Genomic DNA, 22909 nt, shown 5'->3' on the forward strand with positions numbered 1-22909 from the left:
ACACTGCTAATTGAGCTTGGCCACTAATGTCTGTGCTCTCGTCACAGGCAATGTAGAAACTTTCAAAACTAGATGATTTTGCTTTGATCTGATCACTTAAATTCGCGGCTAAATCAGTAACTCTTTCTGCAACTGTATTTCGAGACAAGAAATTGATTGAAAAGCCTTCACATTTCCAGGACAAACAATTTCTCCAGCTTTCATTAGGCATTCCTTGATGAAATCACCGTCAGTAAAAGGCTTCGAATGTTTAGCTATCAACTCGGACAAGACGTAGCTTGCATGTACCGCCGCTTCACTTTCTTGCAATACTTTACTAAACATGGACTGTTGCGTTTTCACTCCTAACTTGAGCTCTTTCAACTTTTCTTCTCTCATTAATCCTTCGTAATTGTTATATTTCGATTTGTGTTGTTCGTAATGACGTTTAATATTATATAACTTTGGTACATTAATAGTATTATTACATATCAAGCAGATTATTTTATCTTTTATTTCACAGCAAAATATTCTAATTCCCATTTTACTTGGAATGTTCTATGTTCGTCAGCGATTTTTCGTTTAATTTTACTACCACTTGGTTTTGATATAGACATACTGAATACAAAGGGCTGGAATAAACACGGTTAACGTTAAAAAGTTAAAAAAAAATTTATTCTTTCCACAAGAGATAAATCAAAATGCTGAAATATTTCTTCAAAAATATTATAACAATATCACAAAATGTTAAACATTTAGCAAAAATCAATTCAAAACTGAGAAACTTATTCTATCTCACAGCGAAATCGCTACAAATCAATCACAGCATTAAGTAAACAAACAGTTCGCTAGAACTACAGCTACTACTGAGATGAGTTGTTTGTTCTCGGCTTTTATAAGCTTTATAATTAATTTGTCGAATATACTGGAAACATCTATAAATATCTGGATTTTTGTGGATGGCAACAGCAACTACGAGATATTTATTTATTAGGTATTAAATGCACGCGCTGTTCTATTTTTAACCTTCCAACGCAGCTGTCTTTTCAAAAATCGTCTGCGTTGCTAAGGCAACATGAAGCAAATCTAATTACAATTCTAAATAAAAAAAACCTAACTAAATAAATAACTATGAAATCCGTAACAATATGAATTAAGTAATAATTAATAATAAAGCAAAGTGCATGCACATGCATGCACCACTATATCGTACAAAACTATGATTGGAAAACTGAGACTATGAGTTCGGCCACATTCGGCTATCGGGGGATGCGTACAAGTTCTGAGTGCATGTGTCCCCCAAACGCCGAAGGTAGCTGAACGCAAGCTACTCACACGCATTTGTAATATAAGTAGTGTGTGTGTGTCAGCTCGCTGTGAGTAATCTAACAACACTGAATAAATTATCGTTAATTACTTAGCAGTAAACATTTCATTTTTTTCTTCGTCGATATGTTATTTTATTATTATATATTATTATTTGCCGATATATTGGCCGGGCCGCACAAATATTTGTTGTGGGCCGCGAGTTTGACATCCTTGCTTTACAGTATTAAAATTATTTTTATTTATTTTACATTGATATGCTGAAAATCTTTTAGGAAGAAAGAAATTCCTGTATGTGTTTTCATTTTGTTATAGAATTATGTAACTTTGAATTTTATAGTTTTTCAAAGTTGTAAAGAGTTTACTTATTAATAAATTTTATGTCATTCAGTTTTTTTATTAAGTAAACTCTTTACAGTTTTCAAGAAACAATAAAATTCAAAGTTATAGAATTATAGTACAAAATACAAACACATGCAGAAAATTTCTTTCTTCCTAAAAGATTTTCAGCATATCAGTGTAAAATAAATTTATTTCAATATATGTGAATTTGCTTAAATTGTAATTTTTAATTCTTTATTTACAAGATTCTACATAACAACTCTTGAAGGGAAACCAGGCGAAAGACATCTCTTTAGTGTCAAAGAAACACAAAACAGTACAAAATGCTACACATGTGATATAGGGCCAGATTGTCTTTTCAATGATGTGCTATTTAGTCCAAATTTGACATATTACATTTTGGAATGCTTAGGTCCTGGAATTCCACGCATAGAAGTTCGTTTAACAGACACTAATAAACTAGGTAAGAAAAGTTAATTATTTTTTCTTTATTGCTGTATGTTAAAATATTTACTCAAATAATAAGAAGTTTATTGGGTTGTGTATGTTATAAATATTTTTACTTCATAATTTTTTATTGTTTGCCTAATTCATATCAATTCCAGTAATTATCTTTAATGCAATCTATGTAATCCCCCCCCAGGTCTGGTATAAATTACCTTCATTTAATTTATGTATTGTTTCACAGTTTTAGAGTTTCATTAGTTCCTGTATTACTGTATATTTACTACTTTCTTTTTCATTTATCATGCTGTGAATTCTGTCAGGAAATTTTTTTTAACTTCTTTGCTGTATCTTTGTTAATGCTTACAGCATTCTCCATGTAATATGGTTTGGTTGCCAGACAAAAGCCCACTGGACGAAAGCACACGTGACAAAAGCCCACAAAGAAAAGCCCACTATGATAATTGCCCATGCGACAAATACACACAGCGATGAAAGCACACATTGATAAAAGCCCACACTGATAAAAGCTCACATAATCAAGAGGGACTTATGGTTTTTTATTACTAAACTATGTATTTATAATTTTAATTATAATAGATGAAGTATTTAAATCTGAATTTTAATGTCTCATATATATGTCTGTTTGTATATTTTATCACTACTTTATTTGTTTAATTTATTAGGTTGAAAGCAAACTTTCTACTCTGTGATTAAGTGATTAGCTATAATGTTTTGATGATAAATCTGAAATTGTATTTTATTATTTATTTACTTATTAAACTTTGGTATGTGTATGTGAAACTTAAAAATATCATTGTAGAGTTTCTCACATGCTATTTTTAAGGTAATATGGCTGATATTAAATATAATTATGTTTCATTATTAAAACTATTAACTTTTTAATTAAAACACTTGAATTTTATTTTATTTCTTTTCAATTTTTTCTTTACTTCCTTTTTAGTTTAGGAATATTAAAACAGTTAAGCACAATGAAAACTTGGCAGAGAGATATTTTAATTTTTACTTTAGACTGAGCTTATTATCAAAGTTTAAACATATTTCTCATTGAAAACTTTTTTGAATGTAACAATTATAATTTGGCGATTTTCTAGAGATATCTTCTTTTAGATTTCTGGATTGATTAAAACTGTCAGCTGACACCCTGTCAGAAAATAAATTCCAAATGTCTTAATATTTCAACTATAACAATTTGGAATAGTGTTTTTCATTTTCATTTCATTTATTTATTTATTTTTTTGGGGGCGGGAATGGAACAACTCTTAGAAGTCCACATATCTACAAATTTAAGTACAATCATCTCAAATTATACTAATAAATATGTAGTACAGTCAAACGTCGTTAATTCGGACACCCATAATCCGGAATGATCCGGACCTCAAAGCTAAAAACTTTCTGCGCATGCGCCGCATTGACACATGCGCATAGGCGTTTACGCGTGCGCGTAAGACCTTTTACGACTGCGCATATGAGTGTGCGCAAGTGCAGAATACGTTTTCGCGTGCGCGTTTTATGTATAATGGACGTATAAGCTCAAATTATCTAATTATCTATTTCAATTAATGTTGATGATTGCGTTGTTCCTTAATTTTCGAATTGGATCCGACTTATTATTTTTTGCAGACTGTAAGAGCAATTTTATAAAAGTAAACTTGAACTTTCGATTATGTCAAATAGAATTTCCAATGCTGGAGCTCGGCATGGCAGTTACGGTACTTGAACAGCGGAACTTGGTAACTGAAGAAGAAATTATGTCTGTTTATAGAATTAAAGAGAAAATATTGTCACATAAAACGAAGCAACTTAAACAACTTACATTGAAAGAAATGTTTAATAAAGTAAACAAATAAATATTAAACTTTTTTTTTTGGTAAATTTTGATACCCTTTAGATCATAATTGTTCTTTATTTCATAAATTATGGTTTCATATTTTTAATTTTAGAATTTCTGCATGCCATCTTACAAGATTTAAACTGATGATCTATAATCTGGAAAAATCAATAATGCGGAATCGCCGAAGTCCCGACAATTCCGGATTAACGACTTTTGACTGTATTTATTAGAGATTGTGAAGACTACAAAGAACTATGCACATAAATAACATTACAAAGAACTATGCGTATAAATAACATCTAATAATATTTTGTAACTACATAAATATATATTTATAGAGTCATCAGATTCAAGTGCATCGTATTTAGATTCTAAGTATACATATTATAGAAATTCATCATTCATTAATAGTATTATGTATAATAATAGAAAATTAGTATTAATGTTTCAAATTGTAATTTTTTAATAATTTGTCTTGCATTTGCTGTATATTTGTTCAAGACATATGGATATCAGTTATATAACATGAAAAATACACAGAAAGCAGCTAATCTTACATAACAGTTGATTGTGAAAGAAAAATTATAGTGCTCTTAATTACAGTTATAGTGCTTTTAAATCTCCCTATTGTAAATAGCCATTTTCTAATTGGCATTAGATTAAATTAATTCCATTATCTATCAGAAAATAATCATAGTGAATTATATCTATTGACGACCATATTACCTTAAAAATAGCATAATCTTAGCCATATTACCATCAAAATAGTTAATCACTAAACACTGGTACTTCTGTCTGAGGTACGAGTCCTGCAAAGGGGCTGGTTGTATGGAAATTTTCATGGGTTTTCCCATGTGTAACATATATACGAGCCAGTTTCTCTTAGAAAGTCTTCCACGAAGGCATTCCTCTTCTCAGGCATATAGCCCTCAAAGCTTTGCCGTGCTTACATACACCAAACCAAATTCACTAATCAACTTGATGTTCAGTAACAACAGAATAAGGATAAAAGTTGAAACCTTTTATCCAAGAGAACTAGTATTTACAAGAGTACACCTTATGCTTAACATATAGACCACTGCTTGTGGTGTTTTGTTACGTAGAAGTGAAGGGGCCAGCTAATATTTATCTGAAGTAAGTAGCCATTAGCCCTACACACTAACTAGAAAAACAACAACCATCCCACGTCTTTGAGTTATGACTCCAGCCAACACTGCAAGTTCTGCCACCACCGGGGGTTAAATTAGATCAAGTAAAATGCATTACATTACATGATATATATAGCGATACATAGTTGTACAGGTGTGTGTTTTATGGCATTATTTATTGTAATGGGTACAGACATCATGTTTCAGGACATTACATATTGCAGACGATAAAGGCGTGATGAAGATGATGTTTCAGGACATTATATATTGCAGTAGATAAAGGCGTGATGTAGATGATTCTTTTAGGACGTGTTTGCACACATGATCTGTTCACATCAGTGTTTACTATCAAAATTAAGTTAGCACTATAAAATTGTTTACAAAGCTTACTTCATTCTGCATATTTATGCTTATTGCTTACATTTAAATATTATTGTATTGATGTACTCATACTTTAGCTACTCAGTATTGACGAATGAGTTGCTAAAGTATCAGTACAATCATACAACAGTACTTAAATTGTTGTATTGATATTTTAACAACTCAATCAACAAAATATTGAGTTGCTAAAGTATCAGCACAACTAATAAGCTTAACATTTCAAGGTAATAAATTAAGTAGAGGAATTACACAAAGTTACACATACATGTATGTGTTTTTAATTGTATTATTTTGATTGACTCTGTTCTATATACATATAGTATTTTAATTCAGCCGGAGCCCAAAATTAAATGTGTTCTGCTATTTAAATTCATTGTTCAATTATTTGTTATTAATTTAATTTAATTTTTATTTTATCTTTATTCATGAATCTGCTTTGTGAAACTGAAGAAAAAAGGGAAATAATATTAATTTTAATGCAGCATATATATCGGTGTGGGTTTTTGTCAGTGTGGGCTTTTATCAACGTGCGCTTATATCTATGTGGGCTTTTATCAATATGGGCTTTTATCAATGTGCGCTTTCATCAGTGTGGGTATTAGTCGTGTGGGCAATTATCGCAGTTTGGTCTTTTCTGTGGGCTTTTGTCGTGTGCGCTTTCGTCCAGTGGGCTTTTGTCTGGTCACCTATGGTTTTAATCAAATCAGAGTTTAACTTCAGCTTTCTACGTTTATAAGCGATATAATTATTAACGTGTTTTCTGACTCCATATGTATATGGGGTCTTAGTGAAATTTATAAGTAGTTTTGTTTAAATAATTATATAAATATAAATTTGTTCTGTTTGGCTAAGGAACAAAATTATTATTTATACTTCTCAGTCAGACTAAAAATGCACTAATAAATTAGATTATTACTTCATTAATAGCTGACCTTTGCATGCTAAGAAATACATTTTAGAGGATGAAACTTTAATTACATACCTTAACTTTCATTCTTTAGTTTGTTGTTTGATCCTTTTATTACTCCAAAAATTATCTTATGCACAGTGCTGTTCCCTACTACTACAGGCAATAGTGTGTTTAAATAAAATTCAACTTTCATTACAAATTACAGCAGTGCCGTATGCATTGAACACACATATGAACTGAAAAATGTTCAGCTTGTGTAATATTTGTTTCAATTTCTTTTACTTTCTATTTAACAACATATAAATACAAAAACTGGTCTATGCATGAACAATAAAAAGAATAAGAAAGAATAAATATATATATATATATATATATAAATCTGAAAGCCTTCAGATTTTATGTTACACCCGAAGGGGTATTTTTTTAATGTTTTGTGTGTTACCTTTATTAAATACCATGTTCTTCGCACTTAAACCATAAAATTCAGTTCAACGGCAACATTGCAAATAATTTTAAATTGAGCATATCTTTAGAATTTCCGATACACAGTCTTGCATACTGGAGAGAATTTTTTTTTTATTTTCATATAGTGTTGTCATTGCTCGCTTTTAAATTGTTGAATTTGTTAATAAAAAATTTGTTAAAGTTTTACAAAATATGAAATAGATAATAAAACAAATTCCAAATTCGGACTTCCAGATGCCCAAATTTGGTTCCTTTGGACTAAAAATAGATTTCTTAAAATTATACTAACCCTGAAGAACTGCAAGCCCTCTTTGATCAGGAATGTGAAATAACTGCTTGGGGAGTTTCTTCCATTGAGGATGAGCAACTGGCTGAGAAAATTCTTTTGATGAGGATGATTACAAAGATTTCATATCAACTGCAACTATGTAAGACCTTCTGAAGAAGAGGGAAAACTGTTCTGCATTTCTTTCTTAGACTGATTTCATGTTTCTTAAAGCAAAACTTCAGTTAATCAGAAGTAGAATGACATCCAGGTCATAATCAAGCAATGTCATTTCAGTTAACTGAGGAAAACAGAATAATCGGTCTGTTCAAGGATAATACAGTGTGTTGTTCCAGGCTCATCCTTAAGGTAAAGAAGACCACATTAAACAACTACTTTAAATCTGAGCCTCCCACAAAACTAAAGAAATATATGCAAAGTAAAGGCCAGCTGAATCTTAAACCTCAAGTGGAAAAATTAAAAGATATGAAATAAACTGAACTAAAAAAGTGATAATGTGTACATATATAATACATATAAATATTTTTATAACTAACAAATTGGTGAATACCTAACATTTTTTAAATTGGCAGTGTGCTTTAATATTCTTTGAAACTATTTTACAATGTTTCAGCATCATTTTCAAACAGATAAAAATTATTCCCATGATAACTTATTTAAAAACAGCTTCTTGTATAGTGAGCGCTAATGCAGAATGGATTGCATTTATTATGCAGAACATAACTATATGCTGATTGTATCTAAAGTAATTTGAACACTAAACAGTAAATTTAAAAATAAAATTATGTATTTCATTGAACATTAATATCAACATCAGCATTTAATTGCTTAGTCACTATTAAGCAAGAAACAAATATCTTTAAATAGCTTAAATACATATAGTAGTAACTTTAGAATCACCGTCAAAGACACCTACTTACTATTATATATATACCCTTGGGTGTACAAGGGTAAAATCCTTGGTAGGCCCATGATTGCACATGTCTTCTCGTCAGAAGGACCTAATAAAAGACCTAGAACTAGCATTTACATTTCTAAAAATATAAAGGCTATGAAATTATCTCAATTTACATCAGAGGACTTGACTGCTATTTTAACCAAGGACATAAACAGTTCACTGAGAGGAAACATTTGTTTTTTCTCAGTTTACATGGCTTATGACCTCAACATTCCGCAAGAATTTATAGATCTTGTGAGTTTCTGTGAAATAAACAATATTTCTATGGTTATTGGTGGGGATGTTAACGCTCACCACCTATCATGGGGCAGTTCTGATACCAATCCTAGAGGAGAAAAACTCATGGAACTTATAATGGATGCCAACCTAACTTGGGTAAGCAGGGGAAATCGCCCCACCTTTGTCAACAGAAGAAGAGCATCGCCTTATACAATTTTGTATTAGAGATGAAATTCCAGCTGAATATTTCAGAAACATTAAAAACACAAATTGGGACCTTTATAAGGACTCCCTGGTTTTTAATGTCATTAACCTTCAGGTTTTAGACAATAATTGTTCAGTCAAGGAGCTTGATACTCAAGCAAACAACCTGACAAATATCATTATTGAATCTTATCATGCTCTCTCAAATGAAGAAAGTACTCTTCTAGCAAGAGACTCTGGTGGACCAAGGAGCTTGAAAGCCTCCGCCTAGAGGTTCAAAGAGCTCACAGTAAAGCAGCCAGAAATAAATCTAAAGTTAACTGGTCTAACTTTAAAATTCTACAAAGGAAATTTGAAAGTGAAATCAGGAAAATTAAATACAATTCATAGAGATCCTTCTGCACAGATACTCTGTCCTACCATGAGACTGCCAGAGTACATAAGATTCTTAAGAGGTCTCAGGAGTCTCAACTCTCATCGGTTATGCAACCAGATGGCAGTTATACTATAAACCCTTTGGATACACTTTCGACCATGTTGAATTTTCATCTGGGGGACACAAGTGTCACCTCTGGCCCCCAGGAAAATCCATTGTAACTACTTCATAATCCATTAGATTTAGATTTTGCTAAAACAATAGTGAACTTTGAAAAGGCTAAAGCAGTCCTAGATGTATTTCTCCCCTTTAAATTTCCAGGGAACTATGGCATTTACTCAATTCTGCTTCAGAAAGGCTGGGATATTTTTGGCCACATTCTCGTGGACATACTCGAATCCAGTTTGGTTTTAGGATATCTTCCTAAGGTGTGGAGAACTTCAGAGGTGTGTTTCTCCCCAAACCAGGAAAAGATACATATGAGAAACCAAACTCATTTAGAATGATTATGCTAACATCCTTCCAGCTCAAGCTGTTGGAGCGATTGATTTTCTGGCACCTCCAGTCAAATAATAATCTGAACCATGCTTTTGGTTTAGATCAACACGGTTTTAGGCCTGGCTTCTCCACTGAGTCGGCCCTACGCTAAATATTGTGGAGAATAGCAAAAACAATTATAGATAGACACTTTGCCAATGGGGGATTTTGTAGGAGCCTTTGATAACATCGGTTTCAAGAAAATACATAAAACCCTTAATGGAAGTTATATTTACCCTATGATAACTAGATGGGTCATCTTTATGATTAAAAACAGGAATATCTGCGTTAGTCTCACTGACTTTGAAGTAAAGAGAGATATTTCTAAAGTGTGTCCACAGTGTGGTATTCTTTCTCCATTCCTATGGAACCTAGTATTCGGCTCACTCATAGTACTTCTACAGGAGGAACATGGCATGTCACAGGCTTATGCAGATGACCTTATTGTGTTACTACAGGGTTTCGATATTAGAACCCTACACAATCAAGCTCAGCAAATCTTGAATAAAGTATCACACTGAGGTGAAACAAATGGCCTATCTTTCTCTGCTGAAAAATCAGAGGTCATAGTTTTCACGTGGAAAAGGAAATGGAAACTGGCAGATTTGTATCTGGGTATCCAGATTATCAGACATAAGGAATGTGTTAAATACCTAGGTTATTACCTGGACAGTAAACTCACATGGATCACCCATATAAAAGAAAAGGCACAAACAGCCACAAATGTACTAGTACTTTGCAGGCAAATCGTTAGTAAACAATGGGGCCTTAACCCAAAATCTAATCTATGGATTTATATTGCCATAGTCCAGCCAATGCTTTCTTACGGATACATGGTCTGGATCAATGTGATTAAGAAAAGCACATATTTAAACATTTTACAAAAGGTGCAAAGACTTGCTTGCCTATGCATTAGTGGGGCTTTAAACAGTACCCCTACTGCTACATTAGAATTTTTATTGCAAATTCCAACCTTGAAATTATTATTAAACAGAGAAGCAATTAAGGCCATGTATAGGTTGAATAAAAATGGCACATGGTGCCAAAGGACAGGTTTCAGTCATAAAAGCTACATTGACATATGCCTGAACTTGGGCAATGAGATCCCTATAGTCTACTATATGCCCAAGGATGCAATTACTAAAACAGTAGTTCCAGATAAACTATTCTCAACTTATATACCAAAAAGGAGTGAGATAGAATCTCTAACTGACCTAATCCCAACAGGATCAATTGAATGTTACACAGATGGGTCAAAATCCAACTTCACCAGAGCTGGAGCTATTATAAGAACCAAGGGATCTGAAGAAGATCATTAGATTTCATCTATACCTTGGTAATCTAACAACTGTTTTCCAAGCCGAGGTTCTGGCGATCAATATGGTCCCCAGGGAGCTCTTAGCTAAAAATACAGTTGATAAGAATATATATATTCTCTCTGACAGCCAATCAGCCATCCTTGTCCTGGCTAATTGTGTCAAGTTACAAAACTGTGTTTTGAACTGTACTCAAGATCTCAATTCTCTGGCTCAGGCCCATAAAACCATCAGTTTAGTCTGGTTCCCAGGTCATTGTGATTTTGCTGGAAATAAACTAACTGACAAAGTAGCTAAAGATGCTTCGCAACAACCCATGTCTAGCCCAGAATCATTTTACCCTGTTTCATATCAAACTGTTAAAAAAGTAAGAAGCTGGATAAAGAACAAACATGATGATATATGGTCTAAACTACCAGACTGTGCTCATTCTAAATTGGTGCTCAGTACACTTAACTTATCAGGTAAACTCATACACCTCAGTAGAACTAACTTACACCAGGTAATTCAAATCGTTACCGGATATGCTTATCTGGCCAAGCATCTCCACAAATGTGGTCTTGTCGAATTTCCTCTCTGCCCAGCTTGTGGAGAAGAAGAAGAAACACCTTTTCACTTTCTGGTGCGATGTTCGCTGTTTTCTGTCCCTAGAAATAATTCCTTGGGTTTCCCTATATTAGCTTTGATCAAGCCCTTCTAAACAAAGGGCTCTCTGGCATAATAGGGTTCCTGATGTATACTAAACACCTACAGGTAAGGTGAATTTGAAACCACAAGAAACAAGCATTAAGACACCCTGTGAGGTTTTTTTTTTTTTTCTTTTTTTTTTCTTTTTATGTAAAAGAAACTATGCAGGGATTTCCTTCTGATAGCTGTGTTTTGGAATATAATTTGGAAATAGATATCAAATATACACCACCTGGCCATTTGGCTTAAGAAAATACCTCTGCTCTCCTTAATTAATTAATTAATTAATTTTTTATACTCACTGTTGCACCCTTGTTTGGTCAAGAGTTGCGTTTGGTGGTTTGGGAGGGATTGAATCGGCTCTTCATCCAATTGGGAAGTTTTAATGATTTAACCAACACCCTGAATTTAGAGATGGGATCTTTTGCTGATACTATACATTTTTGGTGTCACTTTGAGATCTTATCTACTTATTTATTATTTATCTTTCACGGGAGTTACCATTTAAAACCTTTGACTTAAATGATCAAATGGTGGAAGAGCAAATGGTGGGCAACATTGCCTAAGCTCTTTTCATAAGAGGGAAGCGCCACAAATGTTATGTTATGTTATTATATATATACTCAAACATGCTAGCATCTGTAGTATTGAATGCATGTGTAAACTCATAGTATATAATAAATATTTTTGGGGAAGGGTGAACTCATGTATAATTGCTATTGCTTGAGGGATTTCATGGAATTCATGTATGGACTCGTACTGCTAAAACATTTCAAAATGAACTTTCATGGCAATGTATAGTATAACTGATTCTTGAAATGGGCAGCAATGAAGGATACCAATAACCCATGCAACTTGAAAATCTGTGAATTTTCCTGTAGCTTCACTATTAATAATTATAGTAAGCATTAGCTCATCAGGCTATTCTGTTTGGATGTGATTTTTCATTTTTATTTATTTTTCTTTGCATTTGGATTATTGAAAATTTATTTTGCTTTTGTTTTCCTTGTTCAGGGTTCCCCTCTCTTTAGTTCTGATACATGCATTATACAGTCAAAAGTCGTTAATTCGGGCACCCATAATCCGGACCTCAAAGCTAAAAACTTTCTGCACATGTGCCGCGTTGACACATGCGCATAGACGTTTACGCGTGCATGTAAGACCTTTACGACTGCGCATATGCGTGTGCGCAAGCACAGAATACGTTTTCGCGTGCGCACTTTATGTATAACGGACGGTATAAGCTCAGATTATCTAATTATCTATTTCAGTTAATGTTGATGATTGCGTTGTTCCTTAATCTTCGAATTGGATCCGGCTTATTATTTTTTGCAGACAAGAGCAATTTTATAAAAGTAAACTTGAACTTTCGATTATGTCAAATAGAATTTCCGATGCTGGAGCTCCCAAATCTACAAAATGAAAGTATGTTTCGATGTCCATCAAAAAAAAAGGTGGAATTGCTGCAGCACTATCCTTATCTTCAGGGCAGATGTTTACCTTTTATTTGGCTTATAATTCCTTACTAAATGTAGTATTTCATCTCGATGTATTCCGTCTTTGATATGATTTAAATCAAATTCCTAGTCATTATAATTTGCTTCCGATAGTGAAGAAGGTGACAGAGAGGTTAGTGAAAACGAAAAAATTTCGATTGACAAGTTAGTCGGTATTCTCGGCACAGCAATTACGGGACTTGAACAGCGAAACTTTGTAACTGAACAAGAAATTATGTCTGTTTATAGAATTAAAGAGAAAGTATTATCACATAAAACGAAGCAACTTAAACAACTTACATTGAAATAAATGTTTAATAAAGTAAACAAATAAATATTAAGCTTTTTTTTTTTTTTGTAAATTTTGATACCCTTTAGATCATAATTGTTCTTTATTTCATAAATTACGGTTTCATATTTTTAATTTTAGAATTTCTGCATGCCATCTTACGAGATTTAAACTGATGATCGATATTCCGGAATCGCCGAAGTCCCGACGAGTCCGGATTAACGACTTTTGACTGTAAAAATTTTTGCTGAAAATTATTTATCTTGAAAGTGAATTTAAAAAAATATGTCATTTTTCCATCCAGTTTTCTCTTAAAAAATTTGATAAATCCCTCCCCTAAAAAAAAAAAAAAAAGAAAAAAAAAAGAAAAAAAAAAAAAAAATTTGCTATGATTCATTATATTGATTTATATTTGATCAGCCATTCCATATCATTCTTCATACAGATCTGTTTTTATTGCATTTATATGAAACTGAAGTAACAAAATTTGTAAAGTGACTCATTAAAATGCGTTATTTTTGAGTAATGGTTTTTCAGTATGTAACAAAATTGTACATTAATGTTTTAAATAAAGTGTTAATTTATGTAAGTAATTAGTTAAGTAATTATTCAATTCTTTGCAATGTTCTTTCTTCTTGTTATGGATTTAATTACGTTTTGCAGAAATGAAAATGAATAAAAATGTTCTAGGTTGACCTATTAAATCCATGCTTCATGAGTTTGAAATTCAGAATATTGTTTTCTTTTATCTCTGCAAACTTCCCTAACCTATAAGTTTGATTAATATAGAGAAGTTAATAACAGTATTCAGTTTCTTAATCTCCTGGTCTTAGAATTGGCAACCTTCTTCAGAGTACAGTATTAGAACTAAAAAATTCTGCTCCACACCTGAACTTTATGAAAAGGAGTATAACTATGACTGTACTCTGAAGACTGTAGAAACTCTGTATGACTTTCAGACTATAGCAAACAATACAAACCCTCTCAACATTTTTTGAAAAACTTATCAAGAAAAGGAATAGATAAGCTACTCAACCAAATGGAAATAAATTAATTGGAATATTCTCGAATTATCCTCATGCATCTGCTTTATTTTCAAAAGATTTGGACATAAACTTGTCATGACCATTTAGAATTAATATCAAAAGATTTGGATACAAACTTACTCATTCATTTGGAAACTGTTAAGAATGGAAAAAATTAGATGGTAGCACAATAGACAAATTAGGTATGTATACTATCTCTAAATGTGATAAAAATACAAATACAGAAACTCAATATATCTGTTCAATATCAAGAAAACTGTCAATATGAATTGTGAGGCAGAAAGAAGATATTACAAACTCTCTGCCAACTAATAAACCAGTAATAATAATACACTTTTGGGTTAAGTACTTCTTGAAGCATCTGAACTCAATAACTGAATGGGACTGAGCGAAATCATCAGCAAACCCTGGCTTAAAAGCAACCTTAAAATCAGACAACCACTAGAAATCACCATTAAACCTTGTTGCAACCAAGATCTTGCTTTAGATATATCATGTGTCCAATCATCAATCCTGCGACATACGGAAGCCCTAGTCCAATGAACCCTGTGGGAAGCAACAATAAAAGAAGACAAACTTGATCACACCATTCATTTCAGTTCCCAATGATGAAGCAAAAGGGTCATCTGCAAAAGCTCCTGCTATACTAATATTTAAACATGATTTTAACCTGTCAGTCTAGAGCATTTTATTTCATTTGAACTTCATGTTAACTGTGTTTTTATTATTATTATTATTATTCACCATGCTTCTCAAATTTAGTCACTATGCATTTGCTATTTCATGTTCTTTGTGGCCAGATTGAGTATTTTTAGAAGCATATCTAATATTATCCAAACATGTATGACACTGTAGTTACAAAGATCATGTGGTAAATATTAAAATTAATAATGAACTGCATGATTTTTATGTTTTTGTAATATTTCGTGATATAATTTACATTTTGAAATTCATATGTCTGTGCTTATTTTCAGTATCGATTTTGGAAACAAATGATGATTTGAGAAACTTAGTAGATAAAAGAGCCATGCCAAAAATTAAAAATCTAAAAGTGCCTATTGATGGAAACTATTGTAAGTTTATTGAATTTATATTACTAAAATTTAAGATTTTAAAAAGTTTTTATTCTTATGACTTTTGTCAAATGCATCAAATATAAATCAGATATTTCATTTTCATTCATTTGTATACATCTGTATTTTATTATCTCAATGTATATATCTAAGGTATAATTTGGGAATTCTATTGTGCAGAGTCTGTTATAAAAGGTACTAACTGCTTTAATTAAGTGAACAAAAATAAGTAACATGTTTGAATTCTGCTTTATCTATTCAGCTTTTAATTTAAATTCAAATGTTGCATGCAATAAAAGAGAGGTTCTAAAAATTTTTTTTTGGTCAACTTATGCTAACCAGAAACTACAGTCAACTCCTGATGAATCAGGCCATATCTTAAAAAACATGTTAAGCTTGTTCATTGCAGAATGATGGAAGAATTACTCTTAACAGACAGTCAGAATAAAGCAAAATTTCTGTGGGAAGAAAAAAAGAGTGAAAAATATGTGTAAAAATAACAGTGATAGCAGATAAATGTCTACAACAGTATATAATATAATTGTATATAATTTGGAATATATAAGCATTGTTAAATCATTTATTAAAAATAAACTGCTAAATCATAAAAATAAGTGTACAGCTATTAATCTGCTATTTCCTTTCAACTCCTATTGAAATGCAAGACTAGTTAGTAAACAGGAAAATAGTTGCAATCCACTGAGAGATGGCATAGTGCAAAAGCCACTGTTAAAGAATGCAAAATTAAGAAGCACTAGACAAAAGAACGTGAATAAATGTAATATCAGTGTGTTATAATTCCCCAGCATACAGCTGGATGTACATATGTAAGTAATTAGTTCCTATAATAAACTAAAGGTAGTAAAACATGTGGCATTTTTGATGAGTCAGATAAAAGATAACACATTGTTCTTTGTGTTTAAATTTGTTGTTGTTTTAAATGCTGATTTCATTTGCATAATCGTATTAACTTATTTTCCAAATCAAACTGCTTAAAAATACAGGTTAATATCATTTTTCCACTAACTCTAATATGAGTTATCCTCTTTTTTTCTAAACTGCTGGCAGATTAAAACCGTGATTATAGGTTAATTGTAAACATCATTCCCAGTGTTGTTCTGATTAATTAGGAATCTACTATATAATGTAAAGACCGTCTCTTAACAGGGGTCAGAATATAGAACCTAAAGACATAAAATTCCTAATGAGGGTAATAAAAAGTAACTAATGAAACTTTCATTTGTATTCACTTTTAGAATATATATAGATCTAAAAGGAATTTCATTATTTGTGTAAATAACCTGAAATTAGATGCATGAAATTGTCAAATCTGCATGGTAAAATTATTTTTTTACAAAGTACACATAACTTATTTAACCTGTCTATAAAAACTGCATCAGTTTGTACTTTATATACATTTAACTAAAGTTAAGATCTTTGATTAATGTCTATGCTGCCTTCTGCATAGCAGATTTTCCATTTTCTGAAAATCTGCTATGCACAAAGCAGCATTATGCTATTCAACAAAGCACGAGATCTTTCATTTATGTTTAAAATTTAATCAATCTGTTATGAACAAAAATATTTTGTTAGCTAAAGTAATTATCTATTTATTGCATTTATCTGAATCTGAGTAAACTTTAAAAAAAAAAAAAAATTGTGTGTGCATATTATCTTATATTTTAACACTAAGAACGAGTAATTTCCCTTGGTAATTTTTTAAAATTCTTTTAGTACTTTATATCTTGTATTTTTACTTTTTTTTTTTTTTTTTCTGTACAGGCCAAGAATGGATATATTACTAACTAGAAAAAATGTGTGTGTTATTGTATTAACAGAAAGTATTTATTTTCATACCAAAAGCTCTTTTACAAAAATTTGATTGTCTGTAATCTTTTCACTTTTTAGATGCTAATGTACGTCTCTTTTTACCACCTACATTACAAGAGTATGAGATTACTAAATATCCAATGCTTGTTGAAGTGTAAGTTATTTTTAATTATTAATTTCTGTTAGAGGACAGGAATATTTATAATTTAGTTGCAGATATTTTAGTTCTGTGGCACTGGCTTATACATCTCTTGTTGTTTATTGAAAAATTATAATATTCAGAATTTTGAAATGATTTTCTGAAGTAAATATCAAAGCATTAGATAAATATGCAATGTAAATAATTCTGTGTATCAAAAAACAAACATTTACTTTTCTGTAATGGCCAGATGCTTTATTTAATAGCTAGCCTTGTGCCACTACAAGGGCCAGAAGTGGTGGCCATTTCATTATGAAAGCACCTAATAGATGGCTAACATTGCCTTCTTTGAAGGGGACGGACAGTTACAATAATGTCTTCACCGCGATTCGACTTGGACCCATTGCTACGGCAGTCAGGATCACTAATCACTGTACCGGCTGGATGGCTCAACAAACATGTGTTTTATTAAATATTTCATCTCAGCAAATTTATAAATTAAAGGAACAAAAATAAGTCTAAAAAATGCAATTTTCTGAATATTTGGATCTGAAAGTACATAACAATGATGGAAAAAATTTGATGTTTTTGTATCATACCAGAGATGTGCCTTTGGTCCATAAATATCATTTTGTATGCACATATTCCAATGATGTTAATATTGCATTTAGAAATTAACTCATAAATTCCCTTAAGCAAAGCTATCATCTATGGTGAGGTAACATTTCACTCTCTAAACAGCAAATATTCAACAATGAGGGGATCAAACTAATTTATAAGGTGTTATCTCCCTCCTTCCAGCATGCCTTTGTGTTGTCACTTTTAGCACACTTGCGCATATTCAAGAGGTCCAGGTTTCCAGTATTCAAGAGTCCCGGTAAATGCACTACTCATTTTTCACATCTCTCGCATAAAAAAAAGATAAATGTCTTTACAGTGGCTCCCAAACTAAGAAAGGTGGTGGACGATGATTCTTCACCATCAAGGTTTGGGCGATTAGATCCCATACTCCCTAAGTCGCCTTTTAAAAGGGAGAGTATATAAGGTATTTTGTACCTTCTTTCTGCATGACTTCTAGTGTAATGGTTAGCATGCTCAGCACGTATTTGAGAAATCTAAGTTCGAGTACTGGCGAGGGCATTGTAAATTTTACACATTTCCTACTTCAAAACAGCCTAATGACTCTGCAAATTTAAGAAAAAATATATCTCTCGTGTATACTTTGTTCAAGTATTTCTGGTATTTAAAAAAGTGGTAAACAAAAAAAAAAAAAAAAAAAAAAAAAAACCTGCTAAACAATAACATAAATATACCTATCATATTCACATTTGTGATATTATGCTTAGAAAATAGTGTGCTTTTAAACATATTTTAAAGAAGAATCTGCTTCAAGACCTTTTTCAATTGTTTGAGGTAAGTTCAGTTTTCAGTTTCACCACATGAAGGAGTTTTCATGCCTATAAGGTTTATGTGTATTTTATAATTGTGCAAATATAGATGGATTTTAAAAGGCTAAAATTTGATTTGGATTTATATATTAATGTTTGATTTAAAATCTCCTAGAAACCTAGTGGGTATATATAACATGTTTACTGAAATAAAACGAAGATTTAATCTGCCTCGGCTGCCAGTTTCCTATTCATTTTGAATCACCATTTCAGCATTCTCTGCCATCAAAATTCTTGTTCTTCATCATGGATTCAACTTTCTACATTTTATTGTCACCACCGGAACAAGGCCTCCCTTCTGCTGCGAGTGACGTCACTAGAGAGGGAACTAGTAGGCATAACAAACCATGGCTTGTTTCGGTGGTAACGTGCAAGCATGCTTGTAGTTTTAGCGGGAAATTTGTATATTGCATAAAAGATTTTTTAATATTTCATTTGCTAATAAACTTTAAGAATGGTTTATACTCGTGTTCCTAACTGCAGAGGATATTATTCAAATATTGAAAAAAATCCAGTTTCTCCCCCCCCCCCCAAATCGGATTTATTGTGCAGAAAATGGCTACATACTATATACCGGCAGAATTTCACCCAATCAAAACATTCTAAGGTATGATATGATTATTGTTTGGTGAGAAATAAAAGTGTTATTATTACTGAATCCCTAAATTTCATCCCATAAGAAAATTCCTGTTCAATTTGCTAAAAATTTATATCATTTTGTATAATTAATGATTAAAGGAAATTGTATGCATTGTTTTTAAAATATTTAAGCTATGCAGATTATACATTTTATAAATGAAAGACTTTTATGCTATTATTTTTTGCATATAAAGTATGAGGAATAATGATTGTGGGAAACTGTATGATCTATATTACATATGTATATAAAATGTAATTATTATTCATTGCTCTGAAAAGCTACAGTGCATTAAATAAAATATTTTTAAAGAAAATTTAGTGTAATTTTTTTTTTTTTTTTAATATCAAGCTATGCAGATTATAAATTAAACGTATTTTATATGATTGTGAAACAATAATTTTGAAAGTAATTTTGTATTTTTTTTGCTTGACTTACTTATGAACTGATCTTGAGTCTAATATTCAAAGTTCAAAACTTCATTATTTATATTATACTTATGTCTAGTTACTAATTATTATGCTAAAAACTTGCAATGTTTTGAATAAATAATGCTTGAATGGAAACAGATATTTAAGAATTAAGCTATGTAAAATTTTTTTTTTTTTTTTTTTTTTTTTTTTTTTATGAAACAGAATATTTTCTATGCTATTAAATTGCTTATCAAGGCCATGTGTTCCAACAAATACTGCGAATAATTCCAAAGCAACTTAAAATTTAAAAGTAAATCGATAATAATTCATCATAAAAAACTTCTTAAATAGTATCCGAATCATATAAATTTAGTGTGAAAACAATCTGATAAAAATTAAAATGCAAATATATTTTAAATACCTATAACTTTCCAAAATCTTAAATGCATAAAAAATAGCTTAAAAATACTTTTACATTGAAATACATAATTAATACATTTATTAGCTTTTTCTCAGTTCAATTTCTGTTCAGCTGGTTTCAAAACAATCAATTTTACTGCTTTCAGTAAAATCAGATTATATGTTATGTTGTGTACACATGAACAATGCAGAAAATGTTACTCATCATTTTAAATTATTTTATGAAAAGCCTAATAATTCCTGTAAATGTTTATCAATGATAAAATGCATTGACAAATCTCTTATGAACAGTATTAGAATCTTATAAATTTAATGTGGAAACAATTTGATAAAAATTAAAATGCAAGGAACATTTTAAATACCCAAAATTTTCGAAGATCATAAATGCATGGAAACTGAATATAAAGAATTTCTCCTAGTTGCATAACTTGAAAACTGACTTATAAATGCTTTTATATTGTAGTATGCCATTATATATTCACTAGCTTTTCCTGGGTTCTCTTGTTTTTGCACAATTGGTTTCAACAGAATTAATTTTATATGTTGTGTCACATTCTGTAGACAAATGTAGTGCATGAATGTCACTTATCATTACATTTCATATGTTAGACAATAACTTATAAATGCTTTCACATTATTATTCTATTTATAAGTTCTTTCTGAATTCAATATAATTAATTTTATATGGTATGCTATGTAAATAAACATAACACAAGATACATCACCTCCTATCATATTTCAAATGTTGTTAATCTCAATGTAATTTACACTTATATGCTAGAAAATAATTTAGGATATCCTCATGAATTATAATGTACCACTACTTTTGCTAAAATCAATTTTCGTTTAATTGCTTTCAAAAGTATGAAATGCTGTAAACAAACATTATTCACAATACATCACTTTTTATTATATTGCTAACCTATTTTTACTTACATTTCACATGTTACTGCTTAAAAACTTGTTGCTTTAGTTATTCTATATAGCATGTCAATAATAGTAAGTGTAAATATATATCAAAAATTATATTTATTAAATTTTATACAGCTTCTAATTTTGATTATGGCATCATTTTGAATATGTTTTAATATTTAAGAAAAATTTTATAATTAAATCAATAAAATAAATTTTTGTTATCCTGTATAATATTTCATATAAGAAAAATGGGTAAATTTTAGTCAGTCAAAATATAGGCGATTAAATATCTGAGCTTTCCATGTCATCACCACCATAATGTAACACTTCCTTTAGATGATCTGTTGCTTGAAGTTTTTTCTTGTCATGATTATGTCAAAGGACATGAGTGTGTTTCATCTACATGCATGTTTAGATTTAGATATAACCACATATTTTAAACATACAGCAAACGAACTTTGTTTCGGCGCTAATACAAAGTTGAAAGTAGATGTTTTTGGCATTCAAGGGGAAAATAATATACATATTGCCATTCTTACAGTAAAACCAAAAGGAACTTATTGGTCGACATGCAAAAAATGTATGGAAACCATAATGTGCCAGTCCTTTAAATGCCCTTGAAATGTTCACGCATAAAGCGAAAATTCACCTAAATTTAATTTTTTTACGTATTTTATTTACTTACACTATTTTTTATTTTGGGGAATAAACAATGAAACGTCTAATTTTTGAAGAAAATTCGCGCTCCCTAGAAGCTGCTAGCCCGTTTGTTTCTTTATGCGCTACTAATGACGTCACGATCGCAGTGTCGAGGCCTTGTTTTTCCGGTGGTGACGATTATACACCATCAATATTGCAAAGCCTTTTTTTTTTTATTTGCAAATAAATACGGTCAATGTGTGTGTGTATATACACTAATGGACAAAATTAAAAGATGGAAAACATTTTTTCACATTCCTCCTAAAATACCAGACAAAACTTAGACAGTTGGTTGCCATATGATATCATTGTGGCTTTGGTGTCGCTGAGATGAGTTTATGTGTTCCTGTGGGTGTTGCTATGCCAGCATGAGGTATAAAAGTTTGCATCCAGCTGTTCAGCTCATTCCGCTCTGCAATGCGGTAGTGATTTTTATTATTGTTCTTGAATAATCTTGCAGTCTTTTGATGTTGTTTAGGTGAAATGAGTACATATCATTGCTTAGACAAAGGTACGAGATTAAGATTCGTGGCCAAGTTTGAGGTAGAGCAATCCCAAGCTCAGGTTGCAACAGAACTGAATGTAGCACCTAGTGTCATCTCTAATTTGTGAAATCAATTTAAAATCAGCAGAACAGTAGCCAAAAGACCAGGACAAGGTCACCCAAGAGCCCCAACGATAAATGATGATCGGTATTTTGTACTTTTTGTCCACCAGTGTATATATGTCATAATTTCGAGGCACAGTCGCGATGGCTGGAACTCTTAATGGCTTTTGATAACAGCTATAGCTGAGCAGACATTAATGGTTGAAGGTAAAAACTATGATAATGCAGTTAACACACTTGAGCTTGAAGACTTTCCAGTCTTTATTTTCACACATATAAAATCATCTCAGTAGATATTTATCCAATCATATTGAAACATCATAAATTTCAATGTACATTGGTTTTTAACAAGAAATGGCACAAGCATTTTTAAGGAAGCGAAGCGGGGAGATATTAGCAACGCAGAAGCTAGCAGAATAATGACTTAATTAGATTGCCAATGGGATTTATACCAAAGTTGGAGC

At 31.3% G+C, this 22909-nt stretch overlaps 1 protein-coding gene across 8 annotated transcripts in view; it reads left to right on the plus strand.

The window, feature by feature from the left end:
• The window catches only part of LOC118189660 (prolyl endopeptidase FAP-like), a 529287-nt gene that overhangs the window by 488046 nt on the left and 18332 nt on the right, over positions 1-22909 (plus strand). For all 8 annotated transcript variants that reach the window (XM_085819072.1, XM_085819071.1, XM_085819073.1 and 5 more), the window contains 3 exons: positions 1893-2110; positions 15239-15337; positions 17246-17321. In XM_085819072.1, the coding sequence (XP_085675198.1) occupies positions 1893-2110; positions 15239-15337; positions 17246-17321 (393 nt within the window). The remainder of the gene's footprint in view (positions 1-1892; positions 2111-15238; positions 15338-17245; positions 17322-22909) is intronic.

This window comes from Stegodyphus dumicola, chromosome 6 (genome assembly GCF_044657685.1).
Source record: "Stegodyphus dumicola isolate Sdum_Otavi_A_Nest chromosome 6, ASM4465768v1".
Lineage (NCBI taxonomy): Eukaryota > Metazoa > Arthropoda > Arachnida > Araneae > Eresidae > Stegodyphus > Stegodyphus dumicola.